The sequence below is a fragment of the Bombina bombina genome, chromosome 3, assembly GCF_027579735.1.
Source record: "Bombina bombina isolate aBomBom1 chromosome 3, aBomBom1.pri, whole genome shotgun sequence".
Lineage (NCBI taxonomy): Eukaryota > Metazoa > Chordata > Amphibia > Anura > Bombinatoridae > Bombina > Bombina bombina.
In genome coordinates, this window is record NC_069501.1 from 100,530,387 (window position 1) to 100,554,164 (window position 23,778).

The 23,778-nt window shown below is 40.0% G+C and overlaps 1 protein-coding gene across 1 annotated transcript in view; it reads right to left on the reverse strand.

The window, feature by feature from the left end:
- TTC3 (tetratricopeptide repeat domain 3) overlaps positions 1-23,778 on the reverse strand; it is a 410,905-nt gene that overhangs the window by 382,579 nt on the left and 4,548 nt on the right. The window contains exon 4 of the mRNA XM_053705936.1: positions 12,055-12,196. Within this exon, the coding sequence (XP_053561911.1) occupies positions 12,055-12,196 (142 nt within the window). The remainder of the gene's footprint in view (positions 1-12,054; positions 12,197-23,778) is intronic.

A 23,778-nucleotide genomic window follows, 5' to 3' on the forward strand; every position in this document is an offset into this window, starting at 1 on the left:
TTATTAGCATGTTGAAGAAGATTAACAATGCTATCAGAATTATGATCTGTTACTTGTTGCGCTAAAGCTTCCAACCAAAAAGTTGAGGCTGCAGCAACATCCGCTAAAGATATAGCAGGTCTAAGAAGATTACCTGAACATAAGTAAGCTTTTCTTAGAAAGGATTCAATTTTCCTATCTAAAGGATCCTTAAAGGAAGTACTATCTGCCGTAGGAATAGTAGTACATTTAGCAAGAGTAGAGATAGCCCCATCAACCTTAGGGATTTTGTCCCAAAACTCTAATCTGTCAGATGGCACAGGATATAATTGCTTAAAACGTTTAGAAGGAGTAAATGAATTACCCAAATTATTCCATTCCCTGGAAATTACTTCAGAAATAGCATCAGGGACAGGAAAAACTTCTGGAATAACTACAGGAGATTTAAAAACCTTATCTAAACGTTTAGATTTAGTATCAAGAGGACCAGAATCCTCTATTTCTAATGCAATTAAGACTTCTTTAAGTAAAGAACGAATAAATTCCATTTTGAATAAATATGAAGATTTATCAGCATCAACCTCTGAAACAGAATCCTCTGAACCAGAGGAATCATTATCAGAATCAGAATGATGTTCATTTAAAAATTCATCTGAAAAATGAGAAGTTTTAAAAGACCTTTTACGTTTACTAGAGAGGAATAACAGACATAGCCTTCTTAATGGATTTAGAAACAAAATCTCTTATGTTAACAGGAACACTCTGAGTATTAGATGTTGATGGAACAGCAACAGGTAATGTAACATTACTAAAGGAAATATTATCTGCATTAACAAGTTTGTCATGACATTGATTACAAACAACAGCTGGAGGAACAGATACCACAAGTTTACAGCAAATACACTTAACTTTGGTAGATCCAGCATCAGGCAGCGATTTTCCAGAAGTATCTTCTGATTCAGGAGCAATCTGAGACATCTTGCAATATGTAATAGAAAAAAACAACATATAAAGCAAAATTGATCAAATTCCTTAAATGACAGTTTCAGGAATGGGAAAAAATGCCAGTGAACAAGCTTCTAGCAACCAGAAGCAAATAAACAATGAGACTTAAATAATGTGGAGACAAAAAAGACGCCCACATTATTTGGCGCCTAAATGCTTTTAGCGCCAAAAATGACGCCACATCCGGTAACGCCAACATTTTTTGGCGCAAAAACGTCAAAAATGACGCAACTTCCGGCGACAAGTATGACGCCGGAAATAACAAACAGAATTTTTGCGCCAAAAAAGTCAGCGCCAAGAATGACGCAATAAAATGAAGCATTTTCTGCCCCCGCGAGCCTAACAGCCCACAGGGGAAAAAAGTCAAATTTTAAGGTAAGAAAAAAATTGATTATTCAAATGCATTATCCCAAATAATGAAACCGACTGTCTGAAATAAGGAATATTGTACATCCTGAATCAAGGCAAATTAATGTTTAAACACAAATATTTAGAACTTTATATAAAAGTGCCCAACCATAGCTTAGAGTGTCACAGAAAATAAGACTTACTTACCCCAGGACACTCATCTACATGTAGTAGAAAGCCAAACCAGTACTGAAATGAGAATCAGTAGAGGTAATGGTATATATAAGAGTATATCGTCGATCTGAAAAGGGAGGTAAGAGATGAATCTCTACGACCGATAACAGAGAACCTATGAAATAGACCCCGTAGAAGGAGATCATTGAATTCAAATAGGCAATACTCTCTTCACATCCCTCTGACATTCACTGCACGCTGAGAGGAAAACCGGGCTCCAACCTGCTGCGGAGCGCATATCAACGTAGAATCTAGCACAAACTTACTTCACCACCTCCACAGGAGGCAAAGTTTGTAAAACTGATTTGTGGGTGTGGTGAGGGGTGTATTTGTAGGCATTTTGAGGTTTGGGAAACTTTGCCCCTCCTGGTAGGAATGTATATCCCATACGTCACTAGCTCATGGACTCTTGCTAATTACATGAAAGAAATGAAGCCGTGGACTCCCCTTTAGATGGAAAGTTGTATATTTGCATCTGTTAAATTGGACAGCTTGGAGAGGGGACAGGACCAAGTGGTAACAACAATACAATATTGTTTAGGCAATATTTACATGTCATAATATATTTTATACCTGTATCCTAAAGTTAGTTTTTTTGTAACTTTTTACTTCCAGAAAGACAGTACAGAACTGTAATCAGAAAGGTAGGTTATTTTAACTATAGACTAGCATTTGCACACTACATACGCACATGCTTTAAAAAGGGACATAAACCCCAAAATGATCCTTTATAAAATTTCAGACAGAGCATGCAATTTTAAACATTACAATTTTCTTATGTTATCTAATTTGCATTGTTCTCTTGCTATCGTTTATTGAAACGAATACCTAGGTAGGCTCAGGAGCAGCAAAGCACCACTGGGAGGTAGCTGCACATGTATGCCTCTTGTAATTGGCTTACTGGACATATTAAGCTAGCTCCCAGTAGAGCATTGCTGCTTCTTCAACAAAGGAACAAAGCAAATTTGATAATAAAAGTAAAATGGAAAGTTGTTTAGCATTAGTGTAAAAGCATGTATTAAACACACACTAACTCAAATGGATGTCAATTTTGGGGTAGTTCCAAGATTTTGAATGAATTTGTCAAGCATGGTTAAAGTAGAACTGCATATTTATTAACATAATATATAGACAAATAATAAATAAATACTATTTATATTATAATATGATTATTATAATTGTGATTATGATTATTATTCAATATTATTATTGTTGTTATTAATAAATCAGTCATCTAAAAGACTGCTACAAAAAATATGTCCGGGATCTAGAAAACAATATCAATTATTGTGCTGGAGTTCAAGTAACTAACAATATTACAGATAACCGCTTTTTAGCCAGTTGGTGCACATTATAGGGATATCACTACAGTATAATTCATTTTTAAACCAGCAAAATATTCTGTATTTTTTCATATTAAAAGGGATAGGAAAGCAAAGTTAAACTTGCATGATTCCGACAGAGCTTGTCATTTTAACCCCTTAAGGACCACAGCACTTTTCCATTTTCTGACCGTTTGGGACCAAGGCTAATTGTTACATTTTTGCGGTGTTTGTGTTTAGCGGTAATTTTTCTCTTACTCATTTACTGTACCCACACATTATATACCGTTAAATGGACTTTCTAAAGATACCATTATTTTCATAACAGTTGCAACAACTAAACGGCCTAATCGATAATAATCGATTATGAAAATAGTTGTCAACGAATCTCATAATCGATTAGCTGGTTTGCAATTAGTTGGTCTGTGCACAGCACGAGCTGCTTCACTCCGATGAGCTCCTGCACATGGTATTGTGTTTTATGGTTAAGCCCTTAGCCTAAAGGACGTCTACAGAAATTTTACTTTTCACTTTTTCAGGACACTAAGTTTCTTTTTAAGTTTACAATTACTCCTGTCTTATGTGCAACCCAGAAATAAAATAGGAGTCATAATTTGTATGGTTTATATTAAATCAGGTTATTTGGGACTAGCTTTGCACGATATAGTGCCCAGCTTGTTATTTACACCTAGCCCTAGATTGATGGCATTTGTTTTATGAATTTATGCCACTATTAACTGTTTGCACAATTTTTAGCGGATTGCTTTCTATTGAATGAATGAAGAAAAATTGATAATAGGAGTAAATTAGAAAGTTGCTTAAAATTTCATGCTCTATCTGAATCACGAAAGACAAAATTTGGGTTTAGTGTCCCTTTAAGACACTTTTAAATTCACTTCTATTTTCAAATGTGCTTCGTTCTCTTAGTAACCCTTGTTAAAAAACGAAATTTATGCTTACCTGATAAATGTATTTCTTTCTTGACACGGTGAGTCCACGGACCATCTCTAATTACTATTGGGAATATCACTCCTGGCCAGCAGGAGGCGGCAAAGAGCACAACAGCGAAGCCGTTAAATATCACCTCCCTTCCCTCCAACGCCAGTCATTCGACCAAAGGAAAAAGAGAAAGGAAGTAACACAAAGTGCAGAGGTGCCTGAGGATTGAAACACAAAAACCTGTCTAAATAAACAGGGCGGGCTGTGGACTCACTGTGTCAAGAAAGAAATTTATCAGGCAAGCATAAATTTTGCCTTCTTTCTAATGACACAGTGAGTCCACAGATCATCTCTAATTACTATTAGGAATCAATACCCAAGCTAGAGGACACAGATGATAAGGGAGGGAAAAGAGAGGGTACCTAAACGGAAGGCACCACTGCTTGAAGAACCTTTCTCCCAAAAGAAGCCTTAGCCAAGGCAAAAGTATCACATTTATAGAATTTTGAAAAAGTGTGTAGAGGACCAAGTTGCAGCGTTACAAATCTGTTCCACAGAAGCTTCATTTTTAAACGCCCAGGAAGAAGAAAAAGCCCTCGTAAAATGAGCCGTGACTCTCTCAGGGGGCTGCTGTCCAGCAGTTTCATAGGTCAAACAAATTATACTCTTCAGTCACATAGAAAGAGAAGAAGCCGTAGCTTTCTGACCCTTGCGTTTCCCAGAGAAAACAAGAAACAGAGCAGAAGACTGGCGAAAATCCTTAGTCGCCTGTAAACAGTATTTCAACGCACGTACCATGTCTAGGTTGTGCAGCAGACACTCCTTATAAAAAGAAGGGTTAGGACATAAAGAAGGAACAATGATTTCTTGATTAATTTTCCTATCTGAAACCACTTTAGGGAGAAACCCTAACTTAGTACCCAGAAAATACTGCAACGCCAAGAGCTCAGACTCTACGAGCAGAAGAAAAAAAAAAAAACGTTCCAAGATAACATCTTTAATATCTAAGGAATGCATAGGCTCAAACAGAGCCTGCTGAAGAACGTTAACAAGGTTAAGACTCCAGGGAGGAGTAACAGGTTTGAACACAGGCCTGATTCTGACCAAGGCCTGACAGAAGGATTGCATGTCTGGTACATTCGCCAGACATTTATGCAACAAAATAGACAAGGCAGATATTTGACCCTTCAAAGTGCTTGCGGATAAACCCTTCTCCAGACCCTCTTGGAGAAAGGACACAATTCTAGGAATCCGAACTCTACTCCAAGAGTAGCTTCTGGATTCACACCAATACAGATATTTACACCATACCTTATGGTAAATCTTTCTAGTTACAAGCTTACGAGCCTGAATCAAGGTCTCAATAACCGACTCGAAAAACCGTGCTTAGATAGAATTAAGCTTTTAATCTCCAAGCAATCAGCTTCTGAGAAATGAGATTTGGATGAAGGAAGGGCCCTTGAAGTAGAAGGTCCTACCTCAGTGGAAGTCTCCAAGGTGGAAGAGAAGAATCTCCACTAGGTCTGCATACCAGATCCTGCGAGGCCGTGCCGGTGCAATGAGGATCACCAACGACTTCTCCTGTTTGATTCGAGCAATAACCCGAGGGAGGAGAGCTAACGGAGGAAATAGGTATGCTAGACTAAAATTCCAAGGAACCGTCAGAGCATCTATCAGTACAGCCTGGGGATCCCGGGACCTCGACCCATACCTCAGGAGCTTGGCATTCTGTCGAGATGCCGTGAGATCCAGCTCCCGCTGTCCCCATTTGAGAATCAAGTTGGAAAAAGCCTCTGGATGAAGTACCCACTCCCCCGGGTGAAAGGTCTGTCAGCTCAGAAAGTCCGCTTCCCAATAGTTTACTCCTGGAATGTGGATCTCAGATAGACAGCAGTTGTGGGTCTCCGCCCACTGAATAATCTTGGCTACCTCTGCCACGGCCAAGGAACTCCATGTTCCTCTCTGATGGTTGATGTAAGCCACCTGATAAACCGGGCTGAAGCTAATTGAGGCCAGGCCAGAAGAGTATTGAAGATTGCCCTCAGCTCTAGGATGTTTATGGGGCGAACAGACTCCTCTCGAGTCCATGTCCTCTGAGCCTTTAGTGAGCCCCAGACTGCTCCACCATCCCAGCAGGCTGGGATCCGTTGTCACAATCACCCAGGTGGGTGTGCGGAAGCAGGTTCCCTGGGAGAGATGATCCTGAGACAACCACCAAGGAAGAGAGTCTCTTGTTGCCTGATCCAGATGTATTCGCGGAGACAGATCCGCATAATCCCAGTTCCATTTCCTGAGATGGAACCGGGCAAACGGAATGATGTCCATGGCAGCTACCATCAGACCGATCACCTCCATACATTGAGCCACTGACAGCCAAGGAGAGGACTGAAAGGCCAGACAAGAGTCGAAGAGCTTTGATTTTCTGACCTCTGTCAGAAATATTTTCATTGATAGGGAATCTATTAGGGTTCCCAAGAACACTACCCTTGTAGCTGGAATCAAGGAACTTTTTCCAAAATTCACATTCCATCCGTGAGATCGCAAAAACGATAACATCCCAGGGTAGGAGTTCGCTTGTTGAAAGGATGGCGCCTGAACCAGAATGTCATCCAGATAAGGCGCCATTGCAAGGCCCCGTAATCGGAGCACCGCCAACAGGGATCCCAGGACCTGGGAAAATTCTGGGAGCTGTGGCAAGGCCAAATGGAAGAGCCACAAACTAGAAGTGTTTGTCTAGAAATGCGAACCTCAGAAACTTGTGATTATCCCTGTGTGTGGGAACATGCAGGTACGCATCCTTTAAATCTACTGTTGTCAAGACTTGACCCTCTTGAACCAAGGGAAGAATGGAATAAATAGTTTCCATCTTAAAGGATGGTACTCTGAGGAACTTGTTTAGACTTTTGAGGTCTAGAATTGGTCTGAAAGTTCCCTCTTTCTTGGGAACCACGAAAAGATTGGAGTAAAATCCCAGACCCTCTTCTTGCATTGGAACAGGAACTATCATTCCCAGGTCGGAGAGGTCCCGGACACAGTGTAAGAACGCCTCTCTTTATCTGGTCTACAGATAATCTTTAGAGCAAAAACCTGCCCCTGGGTGGAAAGTTCTAGTTTGTATCCCTGGGAAACTATATCCACCGCACAGGGGTCCGGCACATCCCGAACCCAGAAGGAAAGTCTGCCCCCCACAAAATCCGGTCCCTGATCGGGGCAAACCCTTCCTGCTGACTTTGAGTCGTTAACGGGCTTCTTAGATTGCTTTCCCTTGTTCCGAAGACTGGTTGGTCCTCCAGGAAGGTTTGGATTGTTCCTGCTCTGCAGAGGGAGAGGAAGGCTTGCCCTTGGAGTTTCAAAAGGAACGAAAATTACTCAGACGTCCTTTCTGCTTATTCCTCTTATCTTGAGAGAGGAAATGACCCTTTCCTCCCGTAATGTCTGAAATAATTTCCGCCAGGTCCGGCCCAAACAAGGTCTTACTCTTGTAGGGAATCGCCAAAAGCTTAGACGATACATTCGCAGACCAGGACTTTAACCATAAGGCTCTGCAGGTCAGTACAGCAAAACTAGAAATCTTTGCTCCCATCTGAATAACCTGTAGGGATGCATCCGTAATAAAAGAATTGGCCAATGTAAGAGCCTTGATCCTATCTTGGATCTCTTCAAGGGGAGTATCTGTTTGAATAGAATTAGACAACGCATCAAACCAGCATGTTGCCGCGCTGGTGACTGTAGCAATACACACCGCAGGTTGCCATTGTAAACCCTGGTGTACATACATCTTTTTAAGTAACCCCTTCAACTTCTTATCCATAGGATCCTTAAAGGAACAGCTATCCTCTATGGGAATAGTACTCTTGGCCAAAGTGGAAATTGCCCCTTCCACCTTGGGGACCGTCTGCCAAGACTCCTTGATAGAGTCAGCTATTGGAAACATTTTCTTAAAAATTGGGGATGGAGAAAAAGGGGATACCAGGCCTCTCCCATTCCCTAGCAATAATCTCTGTAGCCCGGTCTGGTACAAGGAAAACATCCACCATGGAAGGAACATCAAAGTACTTGTTTAGCTTACTAGACTTCTTAGGATTGACTACGACAGTAGTGTCGGAGTCGTCCAATGTAGCAAAAACCTCCTTAAGTAACAAACGGAGGTGTTCCAGCTTAAATCTGAAAGATATGACTTCAGCATCAGAAGAAGGAATTACAATGTATTGAGTCTGAGATTTTACACCCTCAGATACCACCGAATTTACTTCCTCCTCAGACTTCTGGGAAGGAACATTCGGAATATCCATGACCGTCAGAAACCTTACTCACCGATTCCGTAGATTTCCTCTTGCGCTTTCCCTGCAGCATGGGAAAAGCATTCAGCGCATCAGTTACCGCAGAAGATATGTGGGTAGTAATGTCTTGCAACTCCAACCGGAGTGTGAGAGGAAACGCAGGGCACTGCATGTGTAGACGATACAATTTCGGACACTTGAGGAGAAAGCTGCGGCATATCTTGAACAGGAGACCCCTGAACAGCATCCGCCTTAGACAATGATGGCTTGGTCCATCCTTACCCAATATTTGAACAAATAAAATACTTTAATTTTGAAATTATTACAAACATTTTTACACTGTCCCTTTAAATTTTTAACAATAACTTTTTATTTTTTAATGCAAAAATGTTGGTTCTAGAGCACCCCAGACAGCCTCTACACCTCAGCTAGCTCTGCTGAGGTGCCTACCTGTCCTGCTGGTTGCCGAAGTCAATAGATAGTGAAAATCCGAACTCAATTCAGAGCAGCTCCCACCGGTATCCGGCGACCGCTTCACTGAAAACTGCAGAGCCGCAATAAAGTAGGTCACCCTTTCAGCACTCAGGAAGTGAGAGAAAAAAAAGCATGCAAAAACTCTTTGCCGCTTTCAAGAAAGACCTGCCCATCGTGGGTGTATCAAGCTGAATCTCCCAGCCTGCATTAATCTTCACTCTGAAGGTAAAGCAGCCGAGAGCAAGTAAAAAATAAACACTACCACCCTGACCGGAATATTAAACAACTGAGCCTATGTCCTCCTCTCGTCCCCCAGTGCCTGCACAAACTGCCTCACATTATCCTATTAACCCATAATAGGATTAATGTATTTGGTGTCCAATACAGAGCTAACTGTGAAAGTGCCAATATTTTTCTTTATACTTGATTAGAAAAATAAAATTAGCTCTTACCTCTATGTAATCTGCCTGGCAGCAGGGCAGCTCACTAGGTTTGAGAGGCATTCTCCCTCACATGGACCTGTGGAAAAAAAGGAAAAGACTGAGTAATCTTACTCAGGCTTTTAAGTTAGGGCAGCAACAACTATTTGGGAGGCGTAGTAAGGATTATACCCAACAAGTTCCCAATTGCTTAAAAGCCACCACTGCTCTACTGAAGAGACTGACATGGGCTACGGCTAAATTCCAGGAAGAAGCAGGACAATCTTGCTCTGCTTTAAAATAATAAAATCTTGATTGAAGAATCTTCTTTCAGACACCTAAACTTTACCACCTCCTTGCTTTTAACGTAGGCGAAGAGAATGACTGGGGATGGAGGGAAGGGAGGTAATACTTAACAGCTTTGCTGTGGTGCTCTTTGCCTCCTCCTGCTGGCCAGGAGTGATATTCTCAATAGTAATTAGAGATTATCTGTGGACTCACCGTGTCATTAGAAAGAAAATGAATACGCACATATCATACACTAGTGGGAGCTGCTGCTAATTGGTGCCTGCACACATTTGTCTTAAGAAAATTTGATCATAGAATTAAATTGGAAAGTTGTTTAAAATTGTATGTTCTATCTAAATCATAAAAGAAAGTTTTGGGGTTTACTAACCTTTTAAAGGGACATTAAACTGTTGAGTACAACTGCAGTAGCACAGTTACAACTCACCATGCTATGGTTTTTCCCCTGCAGTTGCAGCTCTCTTCATTCTCTTACTTTACCCCTAACAAGTATTAGTTAGTGAAGCTTTGCATTTTCACACTGGGCAATGCCATCTTGGTGCTCATACTTGTCATGTAACATTTAAACTGTGCAAAAAAACTGCAAAACACTTTCACTCTGAAGTGCAAGGTACAGCTATCAAAATGCAGATTTGTGAAAGTGCACTGCTCCTATCACAGGATGTAGCATTACGTGTGCATTACGTCGCCTGGTATAAAATGCAGCTAGATTCTGTAATGAGCTAAAATAAGCTTTAAAGAGGTACACGAGGACAAACAATAGCATGGTAAGTAGTAGCACCCAGCTGTTTAATGTCCCTTTAAAATTGTCCTGGAACTATATCCTTTTTGCCATTTAGCACCACTTGCTCATAGGCGACAGTGTTTTTGCCAATGAGTTCAGTAGATTTATATAATTGTATGCAGCCATTAAAGAACATACGATCTAAAAGAAAATGAAAGCAGAAAACATGCACACTTAAAGGGACATAATACTCATATGCTAAATCACTTGAAACTGATGCAGTATAACTATAAACATCTGACATAAAAATATCACCTGAGCATCTCTATGTAAAAAAGGAAGATATTTTACCTCACAATCTCCTCAGCTCAGCAGAATAAGTTCTGTGTAAAAAGTTACACTCAACTGCTCCCAGCTGCAGGTAAAAAAATTAAAAGAAATGAAGAAATGAACAGCAGCCAATCAGCATCAGCAGTGCTGAGGTCATGAACTTTTACTGTGATCTCATGAGATTTGACTTAACTCTCATGAGATTTCATTGTAAACTTCCTTTACCTGATTGGTGAAATAATATGAGAGTGCACGATGCTCATCCCTTCAGATGTCCCAGGACAGACACACTAAAATGATGCTTAGAAATCCTTTACAATGGGAGGTGGCTACTGAGGAAGTTTTGAGGTAAAATATCTTTCTTTTTTACATAGAGATGTTCAGGTGATATTTTCTAGTCAGCTTTTTACAGCTATGCTGCATCACTTTCAAGAGTTTCAACATTTGGGTATAATGGCCCTTTAAAGCATTAGGCTTTTCTATCAATAATAAGCACACAGCAAAAATGATCTATTTTACAAAAAAGTAAAAAAAAAAAAAAAAAATGTAACTGCACACATTATTGTACTGTCTTACAAAACAGATTAAAAGCCAAGAACCAAATAAGGGAGGAATAGAAGCCTGCAACAGTGTAGCTGAACAAACAGTGAATTTACAAAGGAGCAGATAAAAGATTAACAGAAACACAAAAAAACAGAGGTGAAAAAAATAAAAAAATAAATTCTTTAAAAACATAGGCTCAATTTGAAGATGAAACAGTTTGCTTCCTAGTACAAGCAGGTAATATAGGGGAGTAGAAATATGGGATTAGCAATTGATATTATTGGTTATTTGAAGAGTGCGAACAAATTCTCTTCACGGTTTTGCCCCCAGTACGGATCATGTGCAGCAATTTCTGGCAACTGAATGTTTAATTATTTAAATTAACCCCTTCCCACCGTTAGGACATTCCATGCTGTCCTAACTGCGCTGGGCTTAAGCACTATTAGGTCGGTATGAAAAATCCTAGCCTTTAGCTGTCCTGAAGCCATACAGGCTTGGCAAATGGGATTGCGGGCTGGAGAGCATGCCTAACATCATAGGCCTGAACGATCGCGTGATTTCAATTTGTTTACATCGTAACTTTGTTCCGATGTAGACAAATTAGCTCCGTCAGTAAAGGGTTTAAAAAAAAAAAAAAAAAACACTATGCAAATATTATTAAAGGGACAGTCAACACCAGAATGTTTGTTTAAAAAGATAAATAATCCCTTTATTACCCATTCCCCAGTTTTGCAAAACCAACATGTTATAATAATACACTTTTTACTTCTGTGACTAACTTGTATCTAAGCATCTTCTGACCGCCCCTAATCACATGACTTTTAGTTATTATCTATTGACTTGCATTTTAGCCAATGAGTGCAGTGTCTGCCACTAGCCACGGGCGTGATCACAATGCTATCTATATGGCCTACATGAGCTTGCTCTCCCCTGCTGTGAAAAGTAAATAAAATAGAGGCGGCCTTCAAGGGCTTAGAAATTATCATATGCACCTTCCTAGGTTTGCTTTCAACTAGAATACCAAGAGAACACAGCAAAATTGTTGATAAAAGTACATTGGAAAGTTGTTTAAAATTACATGCCCCATTTGAAAAATGAAAGTTTTTTTGGACTAGACTGTACCTTTAATAGCCCCCTTAACACACACTTACAGTTGGTAAAGAAGGTCTGTAGTAAAATAATGCTATATTCTTGTAATTCTTCTATTTTTTTGTAAATCTTCACAACTCCTGTAGAGCGTATCCAGTTAAGGCCTTCAGACACACACACAGATAAGGCCTTGTTTTGGCTTGCCTAAAAAACAAAACAACAAGCTGAACACAGACATATCACTCTTACACAATACTGCAGAACATTTAGTAGTAATAATAATACATTTAATCAACAACAAGCCCGTAAGCCCATGTCAGATAAGAACTAATACTTGTTATATCAGCTGCAGAGTATCAAATGTATGGGAAATTGCTCCTTTAGTTTTGTATTTGCAAAATGTTTCTGCTCATTGAAACGTTAAACCATTATTTTCAAGAACATTTCCTTTTAAAGAGGTCCGTGCCTCCAGGAACTGCAGACTTCCTTATCTTATCTCTCAATACACAAAAGCCCCCTCCTTATCTTATAGTTCTCCCTATACACACACAGGTCAACAATTAGGTACTGAAATTTCAAATACATGTATCAATACATTTAAAGGGACAGCTTAGCCAAAAACTCTCTCTCCCTTAATTTGTTCCCAATTATCCATTTTACCTGCTGAAGTGTATTAAATTGTTTACGAATAGCTCCTTAGCCTTTATATTGGCATTTGAAATAGCAAATTTAGCCTGCAGTTTCCCTTCCTATACTGAAAGTTTCTATACCAAGGTCAAACTATAAGAAAGAGAAACTATAAACACAGCCAGCAGAAGACATTACACTCACAATGGGAGGTGAAAGAGATAAAGCTCTAAAATGTCATTGTACCGAGAAAGAGATAAGAAAGGCAATCATTTTAGTGATAAGATAATGAGATCTGATCGCACTGCAAGCTTAGCCTATTTTGATGGGCTGTGGTTTCAAAGAGCAAATCCAGCTATTACTTTTGCAAAAAAACGTCATACATTTTATATGCTGCAGCTGGTAAAATAAGTCATGGGGAAAACAAATTTTAAAGTGAACTGTCCCTTTAATATTATGTGGCTGGTATACAAAGTAATTTAAGGGACATTCTGGTCAAAATGTAAATGTGCATAGATGAATTACAGCTGAATAAAAACATATTTGCAATATATATGTATTGGCAAAAATGCTTCTAGTAAAAGTTTCATACTGATTTAGTGTTAGCATTTTTCTGTGCATGTGAAGTATAGCTAGATATTCCCCAGCATTTTAAAAACTGCAGCTGCTTGAGTGCCAGTGGGGCTTGTATCATGTCATCAATCAACAAATTGAGTTATTACCAGATGGTACAAGAGCCCAAGTCTCTAAGAGCAAGTGCAGTGGTGTATACATACTTAAAATGTAATTTATGTAAGAACTTAGCTGATAAATTGATTTCTTTCATAGTGGCAAGAGTACATGAGCTAGTGACGTATGGGATATACATTGCTACCAGGAGGGGGCAAAGTTTCCCAAACCTCAAAATGCCTATAAATACACATCCCACCACACACATACTGCAGTTTAAAGTATAGCCAAGTAGTGAGGTGTAAAAAAGCATACATAAAAAAGGAACTGGAAACAAATAATGTGCTTTTATACAAAAAAATCATAACCACCAAAAAATAAGGTGGGTCTCATGGACTCTTGCCACTATGAAAGAAATTAATTTATCAGTTAAAGGGACACTGTACCCAAAAAAATTCTTTCGTTATTCAGATAGAGCATGCAATTTTAAGCAACTTTCTAATTTACTCCTATTATCAATTTTTCTTCGTTCTCTTGCTATCTTTATATGAAAAAGGCATCTAAGCTTTTTTTTTCTTGGTTCAGCACTCTGGACAGCAGTTTTTGATTGGTGGATGAATTTATCCACAAATCAGCAAGGACAACCTAGGTTGTTCACCAAAAATGGGCCGGCATCTAAACTTACATTCTTGCATTTCAAATAAAGATACCAAGAGAATAAAGAACATTTGATAATAGGAGTATATTAGAAAGTTGCTTAAAATTGCATGCTCTATCTGAATCACGAAGACATTTTTTGGGTACAGTGTCCCTTTAAGTTCTTACATAAATTATGTTTTCTTTCATGTAAGTGGCAAGAGTCCAGCTAGTGACGTATGGGATACAATACCCAAGATGTGGAAATCCACTAGAGAGTCACTAGAGAGTTAGGGTTAAAATAACAGCTACTTCAGCTGAAAAAAATAAATCCAAATATATAAGTTTTCTTAAATTTCAAAAAACTCAAAACATAGGCAAAAGGAATCAGAGACAGCTGCTTAAAAAACTTTTCTACCAAAAACTGCTTCTGAAGAAGCAAATACATCAAAATGGTAACATTTAGTAAATGTATGCAAAGAAGACCAAGTTGCTGCTTTGCAAATCTGATTAACTGAAGCTCCATTCTTAAAAGCCCAAGAAGTGACAACTGATCTGGTAGAATGAACTGTAATTCTTTGAGGCGGAGACTGCCTCGCCTCCAAATAAGCCCTGTGAATTAAAAGTTTCAACCAAGATGCCAAAGAAATGGCAGAGGTTTTCTGACCTTTCCTGGAACCAGAGAAAATAAATGAACTAGAAGTCTTTCTGAAATGCTTAGTAGCTTCAACATAGTATTTCAAAGCTCTTACCACATCTCTCAAGAGAATTCTTAGGATTAGGATACAAAGAAGGAACAACAATTTCACAACTTTAGGCAAAAATTTAAATGTCCATAAAACCGCCTTATCTTGATGAAATATCAATCAGATAAGGAGACTCGCAAGAGAGAGCAGACAACTCAAACTCTTCTAGCAGAAGAGATAGCAAAAATAAATAACTTTCCAAGAAAGTAGTTTAATATCCAAAGAATGCATAGGCTCAAAAGGAGGAGCCTGCAAAATCCTTAAAACCAAAATAAGACTCCGAGGAGGAGAAATAGACTTAACAGGTTTGATATGAACCAAAGCCTGAACAAAACAGTGAATATCAGGAAGCTTAGCAATCTTTCTATGAAATAAGACATAAAGTGCAGAGATTTGTCTTATCCAAACCATCCTGAAGAAACTGTAAAATCCGATGTTTTGTAAAAGAATGCCAAGAAAAATGATGAGCACCATGAAATATAGGTTTTCCAAACCAGATAATAAATCTTCCTCAAAACAGACTTACGAGCCTGTAACATAGTGTTAATTACCGAGTCAGAGAAACCTCTATGACTAAGAACTAAGCGTTCAATTTCCATACCTTCAAATTTAGAGATTTGAGATCCGGATGGAAAAACGGCCCTTGAGACAGAAGGTCTGGCCTTAAAGGAAGCGGCCAAGGCTGGCAACTGGACATCGGACAAGATCTGCATACCAAAACCTGTGAGGACATGCAGGTGCTATCAGAAACACGTGATTGTTCCAATATGATCTTGGAGATCACCCTTGGGAGAAGAACTAGAAGTGGAAAAATGTAAGCAGGTTGGTAAAACCAAGGAACTGCCAAAGCATCCACCATCTCTGCCTGAGGATCCTTGGACCTGGAAAGATATCTGTGAAGTTTCTTGGTCAAACAAGAGGCCATCAGATCTATTTCTGGAAGATCCCACACATCTGAACAATCTGATGAAACACATCCGGATGGAGAGACCACTCCCTGGATGCAAAGTCTGACGACTTAGAAAATCCGCTTCCCAATTGTCTACACCTGGAATATGAATCACAGAAATTAGACAAGAGTTGGACTCTGCTCAAGAAAGTATTCAAGATACTTCCTTCATTTCTAAAGAACTGCAAGTCCCTCCCTGATGATTGACATATGCCACTGTTGTCACATTGTCTGAAAACGAATGAAAAATTCTCTCTTCAATAGAGGCCAAGCCTGAAGAGCTCTGAAGATAGCATGGAGTTCTAAAATGTTGATTGGTAACCTTGCCTCTTGAGGTTTCCAAACCTTTTGTGCTGTCAGAGACCCCCAGACAGCTCCCCAACCTGAGAGACTTGCATGTGTTGAGATCACAGTCCAGGAACGGCGAACAAAAAAGGCCCCTTGAATAATTCCGATGATAGTCTAACCACCAAGACATGGAGAGTTGAATGCAGTATATCAACTGTGATATCTGAGTATAATCCCTGCACCATTGATTCAGCATGCAAAGCTGCAGAGGGTTCGCGTACAATGCTGCAGTCATAAGACCTAAAACTTCCATGCACATAGCCACTGAAGGGAATGATCGAGACTGAAGGTTTAGAAAAGTTAAAACCAATTTCCTTTGCCTCTTGTCTGCTAAAGACAGAGTCATGGACACTGAATCTATCTGGAAACCTAAAAAGGTGACCTTTGTTTGAGGAATAAAGAAACTCTTTTGTAAATTGATCCTCTAACCAAGCCTTTGAAGAAACAACACTAGTTGTTTCGTGTGAGATTCTGCTAAATGAAAAGACTGAGCTAGTACCAAGATATCGTCCAAATAAGGAAACACTGCAATACCCTGCTCTCTGATTACAGATAGAAGGGCACAGAGAACCTTCAAAAAGATTCTTGGAGCTGTCGCTAGGTCAAATGGAAGAGCGACAAACTGGTAATGCTTGTCTAGAAAAGAGAATCTCAAAAACCGATAGTGGTCTGGATGAATTGGAACATGAAGATAAGCATTCTGTAAGTCTATTGTGGACATAAAATGCCCTTGCTAAACAAAAGGCAGAGTAGTCCTTATAGTCACCATCTTGAAAGTTGGGACTCTTACAAAACGATTTAAAAGTCTCAGATGTAAAACTGGTCTGAAAGAATTCTCTCTTTGGACAATTAATAGATTTAAATAAAACCCCCAAACCTTGTTCCTGTAGAGGAACTGGAACAATCACCCCTGAAAGCTCTAGATCTGAAACACATTTCAGAAAAGCCTGAGCTTTCACAGGATTTGTTGGAATATGAGAAAGAAATAATCTTCTCACAGGAGGCCTTATTCTGAATCCTATTCGATACCCTTGAGACACAAAATTCTGAATCCACTGATTCTGAACCGAACCTGACCAAATTTCCGGAAACAATTTCAATCTGCCCCCCACCAACTGAACTGGATTGAGGGCTGCACCTTCATGCAGACTAGGGGGCTGAATTTGTTTTTTTAAAAGGCTTGGTTTTATTCCAATTTGAGGATGGTTTCCAATTCGAACCGGAGGCCTTAGGGGAAGGAGTAGACTTTTGTTCCTTATTCTGATGAAAGGAACGAAAACGATTAGGAGCCTTAAATTTACCCTTAGATTTTTTTTATCTTGAGGTAAGAAAACTCCCTTCCCACCAGTAATAGTGGAAATAATAGAATCTAATTGAGAACCAAATAAATTCTTACCCTGGAAAGATAGAGATAGTAATCTAGATTTAGACACCATGTCAGCATTCCAAGATTTAAGCCATAAACATCTTCTGGCTAAAATAGCTAAAGACATAGATTTAACATCAATCTTAATGTCAAATATAGCATCACAAATGAAATGATTAGCATGTTGAAGCAAAAGAATAATGCTGGACAAATTATGATCTTCTACCTGCCATGCTAAACTATCCAACCAAAAAGTTGAAGCAGCAGCCACATCAGCCATTGAAATAGCAGGTCTAAGAATATAGCCAGAATGTAAATATGCTCTTCTAAGATAAGATTCAATCTTCCTATCCAAATGATCCTTAAAAGAAGTACAATCTGCCATAGGAATAGTAGTACGTTTGGCAAGAGTGGAAATAGCCCCATCAACCTTAGGAACTTTTTCCTAAAACTCTAAACTAGCCATAGGTAAAGGATACGACATCTTAAACCTAGAAGGAGGATTGAAAGAAGAACCAGGCTTAGTAATCATATCAGAAACAGCATCTGGAACAGGAAAAACCTCAGAAGCAACCTTAGGAGGTTTAAAAACAGTATTCAAACGTTTACTGGCTTTATTATCAAGAGGACTAGACTCTTCAATACCTAAAGTAACCAGAACTTCCTTCAATAAAGAACAAATATAATTGATCATAAACAGATAGGAAGATTTATTAAATTCAGAATCTAAATCCGGATCTTCTGAACCAGAAGAATCTTCATCAGCAGAGGATATTTCAGTATGCTGTCGGTCAACACAAATTTCATCAGATTTATGAGAAGTTTTAAAAGATCTTTTATGTTTATTTGAAGGCGGAATAGCAGACATATAATTCTTAACATCTGCAGGAATATCAGGTACTTCAGACATTGAAGGAACAACAGACTGTGTATTAGTACCAATAGAAACAATATCGGCAGATGCCACATAATTGGGCTGAAGAAATAACATCAGTCAATTTACAACAGACACACTTAGCTTTGGTAGAAAAAAATAAAATTTAAACAAAATATCCAATTTCCTCATATAGCAGTTTCAGGAATGGGAAAAAATGCTTATGCAAAAGTAGAATGAAAAAAAAATAAGCATCATAGTTCTTAACATGGAGAGAACCAGAAGCAAAATGAGGGGTTATATACAAAAAAGATTTCTGGCGCCAAGTATGACGCAAGACGCAAAAAGGAAAAAAATATTTTGGCGCCAAAGTTATCAGGAAATTACGCAACTTGCATCATAACAAGCGCGACTCCGCGTCTAAACAACGCGCATCAAAGACGCATGAAATTACAAAACTTACGTCACCTTAGACGCATCTTCGTGGCAAAAAAAATTTGTGCCAAGAATGACGCCATAAAAAAACTGCATTTTGCATCCCTGCGAGCCTAGTTTGCCCGCGAAAAATTTGGAAAACAAAGTCAAATTGAAAAAAATCTGAAACCCCAGGTAAGAGATAGAAATAAAAAATCTTCCCAAATAAAAATTCTATAATGAAACTGATTCCGCAGAAAAGGGAAAAATACATAGACCTGACTCTTGGCAAATATAAGCAAATACATATAATTTAAAACTTTATAACAAAGCACCAAACATAGCTAAGAGTGTCTTAAAATAATGATACACACTTACCGGAAGACACCCATCCACATATAGCAGAAAGCCAAACCAGTACTGAAAAATATCAGCAGAGGTAATGGTATAGGAGTAAAACGTCGATCTGAAAAGGGAGGCAGGGGATGAATCCTTGTGACCGATTACAGAAAACCTTTGAAAGGATTTCCATAGGTGAAACCACTTAATCAATAGGCAATACTCCCTTCACTTCCCTCTGACTTACACTGTACTCCTTGAGGAATTGTGCTTTAAAATGCTTAGAAGCGCCTTTCACAGAAGAAAATCAAGCACATCTTGCTTCACCACCTCCACAGGGAGGCAAAGTTTGTAAAACTAAGGTATGAGTGAGGTGGGAGGTGTATTTATAGGCATTTTGAGGTTTGGGAAACTTTGCCCCCTCCTGGTAGGAATGTATATCCCATACGTCACTAACTCATGGACTCTTGCCACTTATAATTAACAAATTGAGTAATTACCAGATGGTACAAGAGCCCAAGTCTCTCAGAGCAAGTGCAGTGGTGTATGCATACTTAAATACACTTTTGAAACAGCTATAGCTTTTATTAGAAGCATTTTTTGCCAATACATGTTTATTACACAAATGCATCTATTCAAAACTGTGGAATCTAATTTTGGCTGTAATGTCCCTTTAAGAAAATACTAAGGGACAATGTAGTCAGACAGTTGGCTGATATTGGTTTCATTGTATTCCAAGCATTGGGAACAACCTAACACTAGGAGGTTAATTTCTCCTGATGCCTGTTGTATGCATAGCTTTTCTAGAGAGAATACAGCAGCATGTATATTTTCAGTATAGGTGGTGGTTTCAACAGGTAAAATTCTGGAGTAAACTATCCATTTAAATAAAATAAATGGAAATTCGCTATTTGCAAGCAAAAAATTACACCCCAGCAGGTAAAATTGGTAATTGTGAACACATTAAAGGACAGAAAAAGTCAGAATAACAGAATTTATGTTTACCTGATAAATTACTTTCTCCAACGGTGTGTCCGGTCCACGGCGTCATCCTTACTTGTGGGATATTCTCTTCCCCAACAGGAAATGGCAAAGAGCCCAGCAAAGCTGGTCACATGATCCCTCCTAGGCTCCGCCTTCCCCAGTCATTCGACCGACGTAAAGGAGGAATATTTGCATAGGAGAAACCATATGATACCGTGGTGACTGTAGTTAAAGAAAATAAATTATCAGACCTGATTAAAAAACCAGGGCGGGCCGTGGACCGGACACACCGTTGGAGAAAGTAATTTATCAGGTAAACATAAATTCTGTTTTCTCCAACATAGGTGTGTCCGGTCCACGGCGTCATCCTTACTTGTGGGAACCAATACCAAAGCTTTAGGACACGGATGAAGGGAGGGAGCAAATCAGGTCACCTAGATGGAAGGCACCACGGCTTGCAAAACCTTTCTCCCAAAAATAGCCTCAGAAGAAGCAAAAGTATCAAACTTGTAAAATTTAGTAAAAGTGTGCAGTGAAGACCAAGTCGCTGCCTTACATATCTGATCAACAGAAGCCTCGTTCTTGAAGGCCCATGTGGAAGCCACAGCCCTAGTGGAATGAGCTGTGATTCTGTCAGGAGGCTGCCGTCCGGCAGTCTCGTAAGCCAATCTGATGATGCTTTTAATCCAAAAAGAGAGAGAGAGGTAGAAGTTGCTTTTTGACCTCTCCTTTTACCAGAATAAACAACAAACAAGGAAGATGTTTGTCTAAAATCCTTTGTAGCATCTAAATAGAATTTTAGAGCACGAACAACATCCAAATTGTGCAACAAGCGTTCCTTCTTTGAAACTGGATTCGGACACAAAGAAGGCACGACTATCTCCTGGTTAATGTTTTTGTTAGAAACAACTTTCGGAAGAAAACCAGGTTTAGTACGTAAAACCAAGATAATAACTTAATATCAACGGAATGTAAGGGTTCAAACGGAACCCCCTGAAGAACTGAAAGAACTAAATTGAGACTCCAAGGAGGAGTCAAAGGTTTGTAAACAGGCTTGATTCTAACCAGAGCCTGAACAAAGGCTTGAACATCTGGCACAGCTGCCAGCTTTATGTGAAGTAACACAGACAAGGCAGAAATCTGTCCCTTCAAGGAACTTGCAGATAATCCTTTCTCCAAACCTTCTTGAAGAAAGGATAGAATCTTAGGAATTTTTACCTTGTCCCAAGGGAATCCTTTAGATTCACACCAACAGATATATTTTTTCCATATTTTGTGGTAAATTTTTCTAGTTACAGGCTTTCTGGCCTGAACAAGAGAATCAATGACAGAATCTGAGAATCCTCGCTTTGATAAGATCAAGCGTTCAATCTCCAAGCAGTCAGTTGGAGTGAGACCAGATTCGGATGTTCGAACGGACCTTGAACAAGAAGGTCTCGTCTCAAAGGTAGCTTCCATGGTGGAGCCGATGACATATTCACCAGGTCTGCATACCAAGTCCTGCGTGGCCACGCAGGAGCTATCAAGATCACTGATGCCCTCTCCTGATTGATCCTGGCTACCAGCCTGGGGATGAGAGGAAACGGCGGGAATACATAAGCTAGTTTGAAGATCCAAGGTGCTACTAGTGCATCTACTAGAGTCGCCTTGGGATCCCTGGATCTGGACCCGTAGCAAGGAACCTTGAAGTTCTGACGAGAGGCCATCAGATCCATGTCTGGAATGCCCCACAGTTGTCATGTTGTCTGATTGAAACCGTATGAACTTGGCCTTTGCTAGCTGAGGCCAAGCCTTGAGAGCATTGAATATCGCTCTCAGTTCCAGAATATTTATCGGTAGAAGAGATTCTTCCCGAGACCAAAGACCCTGAGCTTTCAGGGGTCCCCAGACCACGCCCCAGCCCACCAGACTGGCGTCGGTCGTGACAATGACCCACTCTGGTCTGCGGAAGCTCATCCCCTGTGACAGGTTGTCCAGGGACAGCCACCAACGGAGTGAATCTCTGGTCCTCTGATTTACTTGTATCGTCGGAGACAAGTCTGTATAGTCCCCATTCCACTGACTGAGCATGCACAGTTGTAATGGTCTTAGATGAATGCGCGCAAAAGGAACTATGTCCATTGCCGCTACCATCAAACCTATTACTTCCATGCACTGCGCTATGGAAGGAAGAGGAACAGAATGAAGTATTTGACAAGAGTTCAGAAGTTTTGTTTTTCTGGCCTCTGTCAGAAAAATCCTCATTTCTAAGGAGTCTATTATTGTTCCCAAGAAGGGAACCCTTGTTGACGGAGATAGAGAACTCTTTTCTACGTTCACTTTCCATCCGTGAGATCTGAGAAAGGCCAGGACAATGTCCGTGTGAGCCTTTGCTTGAGGAAGGGACGACGCTTGAATTAGAATGTCGTCCAAGTAAGGTACTACTGCAATGCCCCTTGGTCTTAGCACCGCTAGAAGGGACCCTAGTACCTTTGTGAAAATCCTTGGAGCAGTGGCTAATCCGAACGGAAGTGCCACAAACTGGTAATGCTTGTCCAGGAATGCGAACCTTAGGAACCGATGATGTTCCTTGTGGATAGGAATATGTAGATACGCATCCTTTAAATCCACCGTGGTCATGAATTGACCTTCCTGGATGGAAGGAAGAATTGTTCGAATGGTTTCCATTTTGAACGATGGAACCTTGAGAAACTTGTTTAGGATCTTGAGATCTAAGATTGGTCTGAACGTTCCCTCTTTTTTGGGAACTACGAACAGATTGGAGTAGAACCCCATCCCTTGTTCTCCTAATGGAACAGAATGAATCACTCCCATTTTTAACAGGTCTTCTACACAATGCAAGAATGCCTGTTTTTTTATGTGGTCTGAAGACAATTGAGACCTGTGGAACCTCCCCCTTGGGGGAAGCCCCTTGAATTCCAGAAGATAACCTTGGGAGACTATTTCTAGCGCCCAAGGATCCAGAACATCTCTTGCCCAAGCCTGAGCGAAGAGAGAGAGTCTGCCCCCCACCAGATCCGGTCCCGGATCGGGGGCCAACATCTCATGCTGTCTTGGTAGCAGTGGCAGGTTTCTTGGCCTGCTTTCCTTTGTTCCAGCCTTGCATTGGTCTCCAGGCTGGTTTGGCTTGAGAAGTATTACCCTCCTGCTTAGAGGACGTAGCACTTGGGGCTGGTCCGTTTCTGCGAAAGGGACGAAAATTAGGTTTATTTTTGGCCTTGAAAGACCTATCCTGAGGAGGGGCGTGGCCCTTGCCCCCAGTGATATCAGAGATAATCTCTTTCAAGTCAGGGCCAAACAGCGTTTTCCCCTTGAAAGGAATGTTAAGCAATTTGTTCTTGGAAGACGCATCCGCTGACCAAGATTTTAACCAAAGCGCTCTGCGCGCCACAATAGCAAACCCAGAATTTTTCGCCGCTAACCTAGCCAATTGCAAAGTGGCGTCTAGGGTGAAAGAATTAGCCAATTTGAGAGCACGAATTCTGTCCATAATCTCCTCATAAGAAGAAGAATTATTATTGATCGCCTTTTCTAGCTCATCGAACCAGAAACACGCGGCTGTAGTGACAGGGACAATGCATGAAATTGGTTGTAGAAGGTAACCTTGCTGAACAAACATCTTTTTAAGCAAACCTTCTAATTTTTTATCCATAGGATCTGTGAAAGCACAACTATCTTCTATGGGTATAGTGGTGCGTTTGTTTAAAGTAGAAACCGCCCCCTCGACCTTGGGGACTGTCTGCCATAAGTCCTTTCTGGGGTCGACCATAGGAAACAATTTTTTAAATATGGGGGGAGGGACGAAAGGTATACCGGGCCTTTCCCATTCTTTAT